Source organism: Balaenoptera ricei, chromosome 2 (genome assembly GCF_028023285.1).
Source record: "Balaenoptera ricei isolate mBalRic1 chromosome 2, mBalRic1.hap2, whole genome shotgun sequence".
In the NCBI taxonomy this organism is placed as follows: domain Eukaryota; kingdom Metazoa; phylum Chordata; class Mammalia; order Artiodactyla; family Balaenopteridae; genus Balaenoptera; species Balaenoptera ricei.
The window spans coordinates 12,884,004-12,901,117 of NC_082640.1; the positions used below are offsets into that span (position 1 = coordinate 12,884,004).

General features: G+C 39.5%; 1 protein-coding gene across 1 annotated transcript in view; it reads right to left on the reverse strand.

Annotated features, from left to right (window-relative positions):
• ARMC3 (armadillo repeat containing 3) overlaps positions 1–17,114 on the reverse strand; it is a 90,950-nt gene that overhangs the window by 12,678 nt on the left and 61,158 nt on the right. Inside the window, exons 11-16 of the mRNA XM_059915298.1 lie at positions 15,688–15,937; positions 11,518–11,654; positions 10,522–10,690; positions 8,012–8,112; positions 7,215–7,316; positions 6,695–6,811 (exon numbers count right to left, since the gene is read on the reverse strand). Of these exons, the coding sequence (XP_059771281.1) occupies positions 6,695–6,811; positions 7,215–7,316; positions 8,012–8,112; positions 10,522–10,690; positions 11,518–11,654; positions 15,688–15,937 (876 nt within the window). The remainder of the gene's footprint in view (positions 1–6,694; positions 6,812–7,214; positions 7,317–8,011; positions 8,113–10,521; positions 10,691–11,517; positions 11,655–15,687; positions 15,938–17,114) is intronic.

Below are 17,114 nucleotides of genomic sequence, written 5' to 3' on the forward strand. Positions count from 1 at the left end.
CAATCTGTAAGGGTAGGCTAGCTAGCAATAAATTGTTTTCCCTCATCTGGGAATGTCTATTTCTCCCTCTTTATTGCTGAAGGATAGATGCATCAGATAGAGAACACATGGTTGATTCTTTTAGCACTTGAAAAATGGTGTGCCATTTCCTTCTGGTCTGAGAGAAATCTACTGTCATTCAAATTGGTGTTTCCCTATAGGTAATTGGAATTTACACCTCTATGAAGTCTGGATCCCATGACTCAGGTGGGCTTTCTTGGGTGGAGCAATCTCTTATGAGAAGCATTCTATGCTATGCTAGCAGAGAGAGAGGGAGGACTAGGAAGCCTGTGTGTGACTTCTTTCGCCTTTGCTTATGTGTATCTTTTGCCTGCTGATCTTGCATTGTATCTTTTGCTATAATAAATCTTAGCCGTGATTATATATTTGAAAGCCCCAAAATGGGACTAGGCTAGTGTAGGCAGGTAAATCTCCCAAATTATGTATTTACAAGTATGGAGCATTCTGTTCCACTAGCAGTAAATTAGGGGTGGGAATTATCTTTAAGTATTATTTGAAGCATGGTGTGGGAGGAGGATCAACTAAAGTCCATTTGAGTTTTCCCTTTAATTTAGAGAAAAAAATACAAAAATACTCCAATCAGGTGCTATTGGAGAATTACACAAAACTCTATAATCATAACAAATACTAAAAAAAAAAAGTTTTATATTTTCTAATCCAATATTCTATTTACTACAGCCAAGGAAAGAGTCTAATCATGCATTAAATGCACTAACCATATATTGTGATAAAATCTGCAAGCAAAAATTACTATTTTCCAGCTATATCATCTTAACCCTTTTCCTTTTTTGTAAGATAAATAAACTGAACATCTTAACATGCATAGTCAGATGTTAGTAAATTAGGAACTAATGCTGGGAAGGTCAATTAGAATGGCAAGAAAGCATAAATAGGTTTACCTGTTTTCTAAAATTACAGGGTAGCTTTGTAAGATTGGAGATCTCGACCCTGTGATTACTCAGAGCCACCTATGAAACAAAGCAGGTGTAGTTTTCCCTGAGCATGCTGCCTGAAGTGAGAAGAATCATTTGGTGTGAGAAGATGACGTCCGGTATCCTGGGCTAAGCGCATCAGAGAGGGAAATCTGACTGAGTGATTAAAAAGAGATAATTTATGGGAACCCCTGAATTGTAATTTCCTGCTGCTATAAATAGAAGTATTTCACTTGGACTTCTTTCCCATGAAGGCTGCCAAGTGGTGTAAATAAGGGCTTCAGTACTTAAATGAATTTCATTTCTAGATAAACATGGAAACAAGAGCTTGGAAATTACAAAATTAACTCCTGTAAAATTAATCTCCAGAAAGAACATCAATTTATGAGTAAAGATATAAGAAATTCTAGGTTTCTTGCAGAAACTTTAGCAAAACTACCTCAGACAACAGAGATTTACTGTGAGAACCCAAAACAATAAGGATATTTTCTGTGTTCACAGGTGGATGAGTAGGTAGATGGACAAGTAGAGAGAGATAATTGGCTCAAAACTGTGTATTGACATCATCAAAGTTTAATCACTTGCTCCTTCTGATCCCTTCAACTATTTTTTAAAATAAATAAATTTATTTATTTATTTATTTATTTATTTATTTATTTATTTATTTATTTATGGCTACATTGGTTCTTTGTTGCCGTGCACGGGCTTTCTCTAGTTGTGGTGAGCAGGGGCTACTCTTTGTTGCGGTGCACAGGCTTCTCATTGTGGTGGCTTCTCTTTGTTGTGGAGCATGGGCTCTAGGCGCACAGGCTTCAGTAGTTGTGGCATGCAGGCTCAGTAGTTGTGGCTTGCAGGCTCTGGAGTGCAGGCTCAGTAGTTGTGGCGCACGGGCTTAGTTGCTTCATGGCATGTGGGATCTTCCCAGACCAGGGCTCAAACCCGTGTCCCCTGCATTGGCAGGCGGATTCTTAACCACTGCACCACCAGGGAAGTGCCAACTATTTGAATATATAAATTATAGAGCAGAGCTGGTGGGAGAGATGTAAGTCATGAATCTGGCTCCCTTGTGGTTTCAATTTAGGTGAGAAGATTTTGGTATGTGAAAAATAATCACAATACCATGTAGCATTCAATAAATTCCACAAGGAATAAAAATTAGAAACTCAAGCAGTTCAACATTGAACAAAATCTATTCCAGTTAGGTGTCCTGTTCTACCCAATCTATTCCAAAAGTATGAGAAGGGAGTATTGTACAAAGTGGAGATATGATTTATTCTGGTCTTAGGAAGGTACATCGTGTGTGTGTGTGTGTGTGATATGTGTGTGTGTGTGTGTAGTTTATTTTGTTTGTTCCACTAGGATGTACGTTCTATTAGGACAGAGGTATTTGTTCACTGCTATACTTCCAATACTAGAATAATTCCTGGCATCTAAGTGCTCAGTAAATATTTGTTGAATGAATGAATAAATTCAAGAAAAGAAGGTCAGAAGGTATTTAAATGTGACCAAGAGACAATATGTGTTTTTGGAAGACTTTTGAAGTCAAGATTTAAGGGAAGGGAAAAAAAAAAAGGTAAGGTATGGGTAAAAAGAGGGTTTGAGAGAAATTCTTTTATTTTTTAAATTTTAATTAAATTTTTAAATTGAGGTATAATTAACATGTAACATTATATTGGTTTCAGGTGTACAACACAATGATTCGATATTTCTATACATTGTGAAATGATCACCAGAGTAAGTCTAGTTACCATCCGTCACCATACAAAGTGAACTTTTAGGATTCACTCTCTTGGCAACATTTAAATATGTTCTATATTATTGACTATAGTCACCATGCTGTACATTACATTCCCATGACTTTATTTTATAACTGGAAGTTTGACCTCTTGACCCCCTTCACCCATTTCTCCCACTCAACCCCCCTTCCCTCTGGCAACCACCATTCTCTTCTCTTTATCTATGATTTTTGTTTTGTTTGTTCATTTGTTTTGTTTTTTAGATTCCACATATAAGTGAAATTGTACAGTATTTGTCTTTCTCTGTCTGATACTTCGCTTAGCATAATTCCTTCAAGGTTCATCCATGTTATCTCAGATGGCAAGATTTCATTCTTTTTTATGGCTGGTGGTATTCTATCGTATACATATACCACTTCTTCTTTATCCAGTCATCCACTGATGGACACTTAGGTTGTTTCCATATCTTGGCTCTGTTAAATAATGCTGCAGTGAACGTGGGGGTGTAGAAAATTTTCAAATTAGTGCTTTCATTTTCATCAGATAAATACCCAGAGGGGGAATTGCTGGATCATTTTAATTTTTAATTTTTTGAGGACCCTCCATACTGTTTTCCATAAAGCCTGCACCAATTTACATTCCCATCAACAGTGCATGAGGGTTCTCTTTTCTCCACATGCTGGCCAACACTTGCTATCTCTTGTCTTCCTGATAGCCAATCTACCAGGTGTGAGGTGATATCTCACTGTGGTATTGATTTGCATTTCCCTGATGATTAGTGATGTTGAGCATCTTTTTATGTGCCTGTTAGCCATCTGCATGTCTTTTTTTGAAAAAATGTTTATTCAGATCCTCTGCCCTTTAAAAATCAGATTGCTTTGTTTTGTTACTGAGTTTTATGAATTCTTATATTTTGGATATTAACCTTTTATTGGATATATGATTTGCAAATATTTTCTCCCATTCAATAGGTTGTCTTTTCATTTTGTTGGTGGTTTCCTTTGCTGTGCAGAAGCTTTTTAGTTTGATGTAGTCCCAGTTATTTTTTTTTTTGCTTTTGTTGTCTTTGCTTTTGGAGTCAGATCCAAAAATTGATTTCCAAGACTGAAGTAAACAGCTTATCATCTAAGTTTTCTTCTAGGAGTTTTATGGCTTCAGGTCTCACATTTTGAGTTAATTTTTGTTTATGGTATAAGATAGTGGTCTAGTTTCATTCTTATGCATGTGGCTGTCCAGTTTTCTGAGGAAAATCATTTTAAAAACAAAAATGTTTTAGGAAGTCGTTGTGATGCTATCAAGATGACCTAAGTAGCAGAAATGTTAAAGTATATGTTGTAAAGATCTAAAAGTCTCCAAAGATGAACAGACTGGAAGGATATGTATTTCATATCCTCCTATTTGGGGACAGAAAAACACACTTTTAAGTGTGTGTAATAAACTCATGTGCAATCAACTTAAATATTTATGAAAACTAGTCTGAATAAAAAAGATGGTATTGATAGAACTTGTAATTCCTTTCACGAATGGGTATAGTAAATGTTTATTGTAAGGAGAATGGTCTTTACAAGGAAAAGCTTTAGAGAGCATTAGACATGTTGGTTTCTGTGAAGCCTAGGGAAGTATCAAGAAGGTGTCTGGATAAACAAAATATAAATTAATCACCTCTCCTTTGAGTGCTGTGCCATAAAAGAAAGTGCAATTAAAACCTTCAAAAACAGAGATAAGATGGTGGCTGGTCACCTAATGAGAGCCTCTTGCTCAATGATTTTAATTTACATGGTATATGGTAATAATATTCATCAGGAAAAAGACAGAAGTCTGTACTTTCACTTTCCTTGCCTGGTACCTCACACACAGTTGACTGACTTGTCTCCCATCTCTCCTCTCCCTTTCAAAAATTCAGCCACTTTGTGGTTCTAGATGTCTCATTATTCTTTGTCAGTATTGCTCAGTACTTTTTTTTGTCAACATTAAACATTCTCCGTGACATTTTCAGATGAGTAGAGTTAAAATATTTTACTCTATGTTCAGGGGTCCAAAGTTTTAACAGTCACAAGAAAGGTTGACCAAAAGATAAACAACAGGAAAACGAGATTATGACCAATCTATCCCCCAGTGGACCACTTAAATAAGCCAGGTGGATTCTTCCCCAGGAAGCTGAGGAGTTGAGGAGACCACAGGGAGACACCTGCCTCCGAGCCAGCCAAATGTCCTGTCAAGCATGTGAAGATAAGATGGTCTCCACAAATATGCACAAGAGACGCAGATTGTACTTGATTATTGTTGGGCTTTAGAACTGAAAGACTGCCTTGGAATTGGGGCCAGATTTGGTCCCATGGCAAGTCAAAGTCACATACAAGCTACAGTTATGGGTGAGGGGATAACCAAAAGAAAGTCAAGGAAGGTAACAATGCAATTGTAAACAGACACTGTGCAGGTGGAGAGAGAAAAAGAGAGAGGGAGAGAGGCAAGCAGACTAATGGTTTATCTACTTTACTCCCAGCTCCTGTCGTGCGCTGGATTCTGGGGATTCTTCTGCATCCCTGCAAGGCTGGAGTGGGTTTGGGCTCCCTGCAACTGTTTCGTCCAGTAGTACTAACATTTGTTGAACGTTTACTCTGGGCCAGGCCCTGCTCTAAGCCCTTTTCATTCATTAACTTATTTAATCTTCTCAAGACACTGTGAGGAACAGACTACAGTTTTGTTTTGTTTTGCATTTTACTGATAAGTGAACTCAGCCAAAGAGAAGGTAACCTATTTGCTCAAGAGACACAGCTTATAAGTGTGGATCTTGTTGAAAATAACCTTTTCCTGCAAAAAGTTGAGATTTCTATTCTCTTGAATAAACACAAATGCCTTATGTATGCCAGCCAAGCACTGTGCTAAATGCTGGGGATGAAAAGAGAAACTATTCGAGTCAGAACGTGTTCTTGTCCTCAAGGCACTCTCAGTCCAGAGGAGGAGAAACGAGAGAAGCCAAGTGAGGAGAGAAAGGGAAGGGAAGAGGTGAGGAGGGGCAGGAGGGCAGAAAGGATGAGGGCTGATCAGAAGCAGAGATCAGAACAGTGAGCAACAGAGACTGACAGGAGAAAATAAAGTCAGAAATAGAAAATACACAGCTCTGAGGTCTGCGGAGGAGGGCAGACCACTCCTTAGGAGACCTTAGGAGACAGTCTCGGTTTAGAAGGTAGATGCTCAATTGTATACATGTGTGCCAAATAGCCTCCAGCACCCCAGTGTTTTTCAAGGGCTTGAGTCAACAATAATTGACGGGTCATGGAGCGGGGCAGGAGGTCTGAGTGGTTTTTTGAAGAATCCAGGAAAGTGCTCACAAGAGAAAGAATATGTTTAAAAATATGTAAACATGTAGATAGTGTTTTAAAATATGCCAGGCTAAAAAGCGTGGAACGACATTATAATGGTTCCAGCCAAATTCAGAATGTGGTCCTGTTTCCCTTTCCTCTTCTCATTGCTTCCTGAAGGGCCAGGGGTTTCCGTGAGCAAGATGGGGAGGGGACGTGGAAGCCAGAGGCAGCGAAGAGGGAAGGCTCACACTCCGGCCGGTGCTGCTCTTCAGCTGCAGAGGCAGCCACCAGGGGAGGGCAGAACAGTTCATTTTAAGTTGATTCCTGCACATGGCTGGACTTTTAAAGGGCTGACTGGAGACTGCTGTTTCTGTTGTCTCTGAATTAAAGTGACTGTAGGACTTTACAGTGAGCAAAGTACCCTGAGTTCTCACCCAGAGGCAGGAGAAGAAATTCCCTCTGGGTAAGTTTTAAAGAGACAACAAGAGACACAAATAAAGGTAATTTTAATTATACTTCATGAGTCCTGTTTAGTCCTACTTCTGATTCCATAAGAAGAGCTTCCTAGTTAAAAGCCACCCCTCCCTTTCACCAACTCTGTGGGTAATTAAAACTTGACGGGATTACAGTTAGGAGAAGAATACAGTAAGGAAGTTTCTACCTGGATCCTTTCTCTTTAGTGGCGCTTTTGCTAAGAGCAGTATTGCGTCCCGAAGTAGATTCTGATTTCTCTTCGGTGGGAGATGCAAATCCAGCACTAAAATGATAACTGTTTTCTCTTGTCATTTGAAAAAAACCACAACCAATTTCAATCATACAGAAAATAACAATGCACTACATTTGCAAGGCATTTTATAATTTATAAGGCATTTTCACTTCCATTATATGTTTTGATTCCAGCCACCGAGAAGAAGCAGGGCACCAGGCATTATTCCATCTACAGATAAGGACACGAAGCCTGATCATGGACAGTGCACTAGTCAGGGGCAGGGGCTCAAGATCTCACTCTGGGTTCACAGAAGACAGAATGTCAAACCAGGTTTCCTGGCTTTCATCCTGAAATTGTGTGACTGTGAGAAGAATAAAATTTAAGTTGCCAAAACCTAAAATCTAAATTTCTTTTTTACTCCCAAATTAAGGGAGAGAATTATTTGAGTGTAGACAAAACATCATTTTCTTACTTGGTCTTTTCTTTACTTGCTCTTCTTAAAGAAGATGAAGAAGAAATACTTCGCCCATAACCAACGTCTGATGACTTATCTTCCGTAGATGGAGGTGGAGAACTAAAAGTTTACATATTTGAAATTATGTACAAATTAAAATAATTTGTCAATATTGACTTTGTCCTACAAAATAGATTTTTTTTCTGAAAAATCATATTTAGAGCTGACTTTTAACAGTGACACATTATTTTAAAAGCAAAAAGAGGTTAAGATAAGATAAAATGAATATTATAAAGCTTTTCATGAGCTAGAACTGGAAATAGTTTTATAAAATGTGTCACATAAAATGTATTATATAGATATATAGGAATACAAGACCATTTTAATGGCTGTTGAAACTTTCATTTTTAGCTCTACTATTTTCTCCTTATTTTATTAAAAATATTGGACAGCAGTGGTATTCCTGGATTTAGTTCTGGAGATTTGTAAACATAATTCATCTTGGTTTGTTCCTATCTGTTTATACTTTCTTCAGTTACTTCATGTTACCGGAAGGGTAATAAGCCCTGATTGCAGAAATACCCATGGAATTGACTGGTAACATAGAGTCAAAGGAAAAACCACAGTGGTGACTATTCTGTGTTCTTTACTATGTCAGGCTATGAGTTTATGGACCAGTGTTTACTTTCATGGTGGTGCTAGATACAGGAACTATGAAAAGATACCATACTGGGAACCTTTATGTATTCACATGATGATGGACAAACAAAAAAATTATTTGCTTCCCTTCATTCCTCCTCCCCGCAAAGACTCACGCATCAGAAGATTTACTGTTAACTAAGAGTATAGCACGTTGGTCACTTGGTTCTTGTAAGCAGAGATCCTTCAAAGGCAAAAGTTTGGTGCCAGGATTTATCTGTAGATAATTTAAGAATTGAAAAGTAATATCTGCATGCATTATATATTTTTTTAATGAATACTGATAGAATAGGTTCTTAACTGTTTGAGGTATCTAATTTCACACACACACACACACACTTAAAAATAGGGAACTGAAGCTTGTGGATGTCTTGCCTTTGGGCAAGATACACCCTCCAATTCCCCCTCCCCCCACCCCCCCAGTCTCTGTAACTTGATACTCAACTGTTTCATACCATAATTATCAGCTTGGCCCCTGGAAGTATTTGAGTTTGAAAATCTATCCATATACATAAGGAAGAGCTTATCGTTTGTAGGAGTAACTAATTACTAAACAGATCACTAAAAATGTTGTGAGGATAACTACCAACAAGCTAGACAAAGCCCTATACTAGCAATTTTATCAGCCTGGTGAAGAGGGTTAGACCAGATCACCCTGTGAGCTCTTTTTCCAATCAAGTAATAGATCCTTCTCTCATCCAAGATACTTTTCATGGTTCTTTTAAAGTAAGACAGAGCGTGTCATTCTTCTGCCCAGAACCCTGACGTGTTTTCCCACTTCATTTAGAGTAAAGGCCCAAATCCTTCCAGTGGTCTAGAAGACTTCCATGAGCTGCTTGCTCTTACCTGCTCTGATTTGGTCTGTTATTCCGCCCCTGGTTGACTCAGTGCTAGCTAAACCGACTTTGCTGTTCCTTGAGTGTGCCAACCACATTTACTCACGGTTTCTGCACTAGCTCTTTCCTCCATCTAGAAAGCTCCTTCTCCACTATCCCCAAGGCTAAGAAGTCCTTCACCTCCTTCAAATTTTTTGCTCAGATATTACCCTTTCAGTGGGGCTACCTGACCACATCAACTCCAGTGTCCTCAGCCCCTTTATCCTTCTCTGCTCTCCTCCCCACCCACTGCAGCGCTTATCATTTTGATCATGTGATAGAATGTATTGGTGAGATTTATTGTTTATTGTCTGTTTCCTCTCACTGGTACCATGGGAGTAGAGATCTTTGTCTCTTTTGTTCACTGACACATTTAAAGCCTGAAATATTAGAAAATATTTAGAGTGAATCAGAGAGTTCTCCTTCATAAGGAAATTGTCTCATTAAGTTTTTTTTAAAAAAACTCATGAACAAATACATTTTGTCACAGTTTTATCTGTTCCATGGCAACAGATAAGTTCTCTGGTAAGTGCTCTTTGGTGGTTTTTCTGCTCTTTTCCTCATTTTTCTTAAAGCGTCTTTGTGCTAATAATGTGGCACCTGTTCTTTTAAAATTACTCATCATTGAACGAGAGCAGTAATTTCTCGGTGGTTTGTGTGTATCTGTTATGGAGGGTATGGTGGTGGCAGTGGCTGGCAGAAGCAGAAGGAAGAGAAAAAGTTTTAGGCTGGCGGTTTTGGTTATTCAACATGTCTCTAATTCTGTTACCACGATACAGTGTTTCCTGCAAATACGGCTTAGCTGTGATTCTTTTATGGCCCTGTCGCCTCTGCTTCTTTGAACCAGATTCGTCCAAGAGGGTTTCTGCTGCCAGCCCTGCTCACCCCAGTTCCTGGGGTCCTGCCCACCTACCCCCTTGCGAACCAAGCATATAGCTTTTGTATGTCTGAGTTCTCCACCCCCTAGGGAAGTATAGACTTTTGATGGTGCTTTCTGAGATCTGCTACCACTCTTGTCCCTCTCTGTGCTTTTTTTCCCTTTTCATTCTTCCTCCTGTGTAACTTCTGCCTGATCCCAGGGACTTTTAAATATTTTTGAAGTCTGCAGATCATACCAATTTCCTACTTCTGCCTAAAATGGGATTTGTAGGTTTTTAAAAAAATTTCCCCATTCTCCTTATTGCTTTTGGTTTCCAGAAGAAGTAGAACATGCTGACTTAGACAGTAATGTCAAAAAGCCCTCAAGACTCTAATGTTTAGCTTCCCATTTCTCTTAACATTAACACTGAATTACACTGTAAGTTGTTTTAAAATCGTAATCACAAACACAGCTAAGTAAAATAATATTCTTCTACATTACATTTTAAAATTCAGTATTACAATTTGGTTAATTTCAATTAGATTATAATTAATAGAATAAAAACTTATACTTCTATTATTGACATTATCATTATCATTAACACTGAGCCCTAGAAGTAATATAAAAGCCGATTGCTTTATATCTTCTCTGAAACTTGAGACTAGCAACAGCAAACTAATTTAAGTTCAGGTCATCAGATTCTAGTTAAAACTGTACACAGATGCAAAATCTTATAGCCAGACAAAGTTTAAGGATGAAGTTCTGATTCCCAAGTTTCTGCCTATAAAAATATAAATTATGTTAGGCAGTTATAAAATTGCAACGTAATGGCATCACGATGCAAGAAGAACTGATCACACATACTAAAATACAAATTAGTGCTGCCACTTACCCGACCATAATCATAGACTCCATCAGTAATTATGTTACTTGATGACAAATAGCCAGTCTGGCTGTATTTCAGAGACAGGTGGTGGTTGAGCAATTTGTTATGAGCTGCCTCACTGAATTTGTTTTTTCGACTTACTGATAGATTAATTTCTTCAAGGATATCTAAAGCCCTGTCAATAAAAGCAAAAAAGACATTATTTGCCTTATATAAGCAATCCAACAGTAAGTTCCCATTCATACACCTCACTACGATCCTGAATGAAGAATTGAGATGGAAAGGTTAAAACCATCCCACCCTTTTAGGTAAACTAATCCTGACAGAATTATGAAGACAAATCAGCCCTTTTTGAGAACATACATGCCATGTAGAAACTCATGATCAAACAGTTGAAAAGGACACTTTAGGAAGAAAAAGTTCTTCATTTAAAGCAAAATTAGTTATCGGACTCCAATTTTTTCAGCTAACCAGGTGACATATACAAAGAACAAAAATGGTTAGAAACAGGGAAAATCTGTCTGTGGAATCTTGAAACCCTCTTGGCTGAGTTGCTCAAGGCAGCTGACTCATAGGCTGTTGGTAAGGGAACCGATGTGGTGAGGTTGGTTAAAGGCGTCATTGTGGTGGAACGGTTTGTGGGGGAGAAAACAGAGATGGCAGTCATGGCTTGCCCGTTTTAATTTAACCTTGATAGCTGAGCGACAAATAGGATTGTGTTTAGCAAAGCAGAGGAAAGTGAAAGAGAAGCGTTTATCAGGATGAAAAAGTGGAAAAGGAAACATGGAAGATGATTTTGTGGCGGTGGCGGGGGAGATCTCTCGGGGGAGGAGCGGGGAGGATCACGCTTCTGCAGGCGGTCCCTTCGGAGGGACTGCGACCCGCAGAGCGTCTGAACGCCCCGCGGCCTGAGAGTGGGCGTGGAGACTCTGCTCGACCTTCCTTGGCCTGAAGACTGTGTGTCCTTCATCTGAGCCAGACTCTCCAGACCGCTCCACTCACCCGAGCCTGCACAACTCAGCGGCCGTGGGCTCATCACTGGCACAGACCATTACGGCCCAGCTGGCGTGCCGTCGGACCTCGTCGTCCTTGGAACGCAGGAGCTCTACCAGCGGCTCCAGCCCACCTGAATGTCTCAGCTAGAAATGGAAGCCAAAATTTTACACATTAAGAGTACAGAACATAAACATTCATGCTTTAAAAAAAAATCTCATTTTTTGATTGTTGAAAGGGTTTTGATTATGTAAAAACATTTTAGGATGTGTCCATGTTTAGATTTATTAAATTCAGGGGGAATCAATTGCAGAAACCTTACAGACAGGAGCGCGATGTTCTGTTCAAAGTCAAGAAGAGGCTGCAGTAAAGTAACTGAGGGAGGTCACTGTGAGTTTACATGGGGTGGGTGCAGGACAAAGAGCCTGTCCTCTCCCCTCCACAAGCGGGATGCCCCACGTTCACTCACTCTGCTGCTCACCACTGCGTGTCCATCTGGCCTGTGGAGGACAGAATCACGGGCCCCCAGAGATGCCCTTGTCCCTGGGAGGGATTTGGTAGATGTGGTTAAGGATCTGGGGATAGGGAGATGGTCCTGGTATCAGGTTGGCCCTACTTCATTACAGGGGTCCTTACAAGAGGGAGATAAGAGTGTGAGGAGCAGAGAAAGGAGACTTGTAGAAACAGAGGTTGCAGTAATCTGCTTTGAAGACAGAGGAAGGGGCCACAGCCAAGGAATGCAGGTGGACGGTAAAAGCTAGAAAGGGCCCGGAAACAGATTTCCCCCTCAAGTCTCCAGAGGGATCACAGCTCTGTTGATAGCCTGACTTTAACCCATAAGACCCATTTTCAGACTTCTGACCTCCCAAACCGTGAGGTAATAGATTTGTATTGCTTTAAGGCACTAAGTTGTGGTCATTTGTTTCAGCAGCAATAGGAAATGGACACAGTCTCCAAAGCTAGGCAGGAGTAACCAATGCAGGCTAGTGCCACCCATGTCACTGGACAGTGCCATGACGTCAGCAGTGTGGACGAAGCAACGCTGAAGCAATTCACCAGAAGGAGATCCATTTTGTTATCACTCATACTGCTTCAAGGAGTGAAAAAGAGAAGAAAAAGAACAAGAAGAGAATCGGGGAGAACTGCATTAATTACACTATTAAAAGAAATCACACGTATAAAATTGTTCCAATCAGGGAAAAAAAAAAAAAAGAAGATTCGACAGAGCTCTTGTCTCACTGTTTGAAATGTAATGCTGTATTATCTGAGCCCGGAGGACAAAAAAGAATATTCTACAGGTCTTTCTGTGTAGTATCTGAAGACAGGAGCCCTTGTGAGATACGATCCACTTCCAATCATGTTCTGCTCAAACACAGGGACTCTAATGGGGATTACACATTAGCACACGTGACCTGGGCAAGCTTGGAAAAGGTTACTTGAAGCATCTGATGCTTAGCAGGCCAAATTTCTGAACATCTTTATATCTGAGTATAAGATAGCAATCTGACTCCACGTGTTCTTTTGGCAAATATCTAATTCATTTATTAATTTCTCCACTCATTCCTCCATTCATTCACTCACTCATTCATTCAACAACTGTTTATTAAGCATATACTGTGTGCCAGGTATAGATCAATGACATGGACTCAGGGAAGGAAAACCTCAGTTCCCTTCCCTAAAGCCTCAGGGAGCTTATGGTCTTTCATACAAAAACTAATGCAAAACAGAGCTCAAGGGAAGCATGCATAGGGGTGGTGTGAGCCCAGAGCAGGACGTTTGAGTCCACATTTGAAGACTAAAGAAAGCCGTCATGGAGGACAGGATGGCTGAGCTGGGTGTTGAAGGAGAGACAGGCATTTATCAGGTGAACAAAGGTGAGACCAGCTTTCCAAGCAGAGAAATCAAGGAGGTGTAAATAAGAGAATTTTAGAATTCAAATCGTATGGTATTTCTGGAGTGTAGAGTTACACCTGGGAAGCGAGTTCAGGCTTAGGCAGGTAGGGGTGGATCATTGCGAGCCCCTGCGTAGCACACTAAGCAGCTTAGCTGTTCCCATGGGGCAGTGGCACACGCCTGGGGACTTGCAATGATGTGATGAGGGTCATACATTTGAAAGATCAGTCTGGAGGCAGTTTGGGGAATAGGAGGTGACAGGGGTAGGGAGGGCCGTAGAGTCAGTTGCAGTATTCCAGGAAACGGATGGACTGCTCAGTGAGCCGCATGGAGGAATGACCAACTAACACAGTGTTGTTTATCACTGCGTTGCCGCTGCCTACTGCAGCACCTGGCACGTGGTAGCTGGTAAAAAAAATATTTGGTGACTATCTTACTACCTTAATGGATGAATACAAATGAACTGAGTCAACAGGAACAAAGAAGGGGGTAGAAAAAATATCTAAGAGACAGAAGAGATTTGTTAGTTGTCTGAGCAGACAGCACAGTGTGAGGACAGGGGCTCTGGACTCAGAAAGGTGTGTTCGCCGTCCCTGATTTCCCGACCCATCAACTCTGCTTTCAGCACATTATTTCTTTAAGCCTCATTTTCCTCCTCTATAAAATGGGGATTGCAAATGTACCTATTTCTTTTTTTAAAATTGAAGTATAGTTGGTTTACATGCTACATAGATTACATATAGTTGGTTTATTATATTAGTTTCAGGTGTACAACATAGTGATTCAATATTTTTATAGATTATACTCCCTTTAAAGTTATTACAAAATAATGGCTATATTTCCCTGTGCTGTGCAATATGTCTTTGTTGCTTATTTATTTTATGCCTAGTAGTTTGCACCTCTTACTCCCCTGTCCCTATCTTGCCCCTCCCTTCTTCCCTCTCCCTGGTAACCACTGGTTTGTTCTCTATATCTGTGAGTCTGTTTGCTTTGTTATATTCATTCGTTTGTTTTATTTTTAAAATTCCACATGTAAATGATAACAGTATTTGTCTTTCTGTGTCTGACTTATTTCACTGAGCATAATAACCTCTAGGTTCAACCACATTGTTGCAAATGGCAGAATTTCATTCTGTTTCTGGCTGAGTAATATTCCATTGTATATAAATACCACATCTGCTTTATCCATTCATCCATCAATGGGCATTTAGGTTGCTTCCATATCTTGGCTATTGTGACTAATGCTGCTATGTACATTGAGGTGCACGTATCTTTTCGAAGTAGTGACAAACATACCTATTTCATGTGAAGCTTAAATGCATGTTAAGTGCTTAGCACACTGGCTGTGCATAATAAGTGCTCCATATTGTTATTTTTACTGGGGAGAGAGGAACAGTCCTAGGCTGTCTGAATGAGTGCCACGCGACAAGCAAACAGGAAAAAAGCAAGAGAAAAAGGTACGTTTGTAGGTTTATATCAAGTCTTTATGAAATGGGCCAAACACACTTTTATATGGTGGACTTGTAAAAAATACAATTCCATGTTTTAAATTTTTGAAATACAAGAGAAACGGAAGAGTGTGAGTAACCCATATTTATAATTTCAAGCATCATAGTAAAAGGCACACCTGAGTGTCCCCACTCAGCTTAAGAAATGGTGCATTTCAATGACCTTGAACCCCTGTGTGCTCCTCTTCAAACACATCGACCCCCTTGATCCCCCAAGAGGCAACCAATTTCTTAAATTTGGGGTCAATCATTCTCTCACTTTTCTTTATAGTTTTATATGTATGTGCTTAAACAACATATTGCTTTGCTTTGCATATTTTTGAACGTTATATAAATAGAATTCACACATCTGTTTTCTTCTGAACTTGACTTTGCTCAGCATTATGCTGGTTGAGATTCTTCTCTGTTGATGTCTGTAGCTACAGTTCATCCATTTTCACTGATGCAAGATTCTATTTTATGAATATACCACAAATTTATGTATCCATTCTCTTAACAACTGGACAGTTGGTTTGTTTCCAGCTGTTGAGATGTTATAAACAATGCTTCCTGGTGCACAGAGACAAGAGAGTGTCTTAGGTATATACCTAGAATTGCCACATTATAGGGTACGCTCACCTTCTTTGCTGGGTGATGCTAATTTGTTTTCCGACGTGTTGCACCAATTTTGAGGGACTTAAATGATGGGTAGGTTCAAATACTTGAAAATGTTTCAAATTAATGCACCAGTAGGTACGGACCAGAAGAAAGAGAAAAGGAAAGTGATGCAAATGCTCACCTCTGTCCGGGCCTCGACATCACACGCGGTTGCAGCAACGGTGAGAGCAGCTTTGCTCTGCACGACAGTGTTGGCAGAGTGCAGTGGGCTGAGCAGGGCGTGCATGACGTCGTGGCTCTGGATGTTCAGACGCAGGGGCTCCTGCATGGCCATGTTCGTCAGCACCGTGGCGGCGTTGGCTATGGCTCCATCTCGTTTGCTGGACAGGGCATTGATTAACGCATCGATACCATCACCTTCGGCAGCAGCGCTGGGTCAGTGAAGGAGAAATGAATACCGTTCACCCCTGTTCAAGAAATGATCTTTGGAACATACAACTAAGCTTATAAAACAAACGAGTGCCTAAAGACAATTTCAGAAAGAAATTAATTTACCTGGGCAATGAACCTGGAATTGAGGCTCTGGGGATTTAAATGGAGTCTGGGGGGTTATGAATGAATTTAATCCTTTCCCTACGTCTGCAGCTTTGGGTTATAGGAAAATGCATGACTGCTTCTTAGAAACCCTACTACAGCTATTCATTTTTTAACTCAGTGATACTTATAAGACCAGGAAATTCTATTCAAAGAAAGTCTATTAAAATATTCCTAACCAGTAAGAAAACAAAGGTTTAAATGGGAGGAATGAGTGAGCATGGGAATTTAAAATTCTTCAGCTCATCTTCCCTTTTTGTAAGTGAGGCTGTTAACTGTAGGCAGATGTTAACACGTTTGAAGGCAGCAAATCATTTTGGGGGTGGATGTTGCTTTTACAAATTAAACATCAAGATCAAAGTCATGATATTGACAAGAATAATTTTAGTAATGTAGGCATATCCAGTTGTTAAATTTCCTATTTCTAGTATAAAAACGTTTTCCCACAATTAGAAATCCTAAACCTCCTTTTAAAAACACTATACTTTCTATAGTCCTTGCTTTGTAATCACTCAAAAAGCTCATAAAATAGTAAAAATTAAAAAAAGAGATCATTTTAAAGAGTGGAAGTTGATTTAATTATGTTCTTTAATGTTTGGAATTGCTTCAAATAAGAGATGTTTCAAGCAGTAAGATACATAGAGCATCCTGGTTTTAAAGGAAAACCCCAAATTATGTTAAAAATCCATTTAAATCATCATAGAAATAGAGTTAATCAAGACAATAAAAATACACTTGAGACTTCAATAATACGAACATCTTTTTCCAGTTTATATTTGCCACTTTAAAAAAAATTTAGGATCACAGTAATAACCAACACTGAAAAAAAGAAGTGAGGCTATGTAGTTTAGCCCATCACTGTATTCTGATGAGTTCAGTTTGGTTCTGTCACTTGAATCTGCTGGTTGTGAAGGAGAACTGACAGTGTCAAGAACAGAAGGTATCACAATTATTCATCAGAGAGCAGAATACAAACACAACCTCAATAAGGAGACTGTTAGCTTTAGGTGAAAG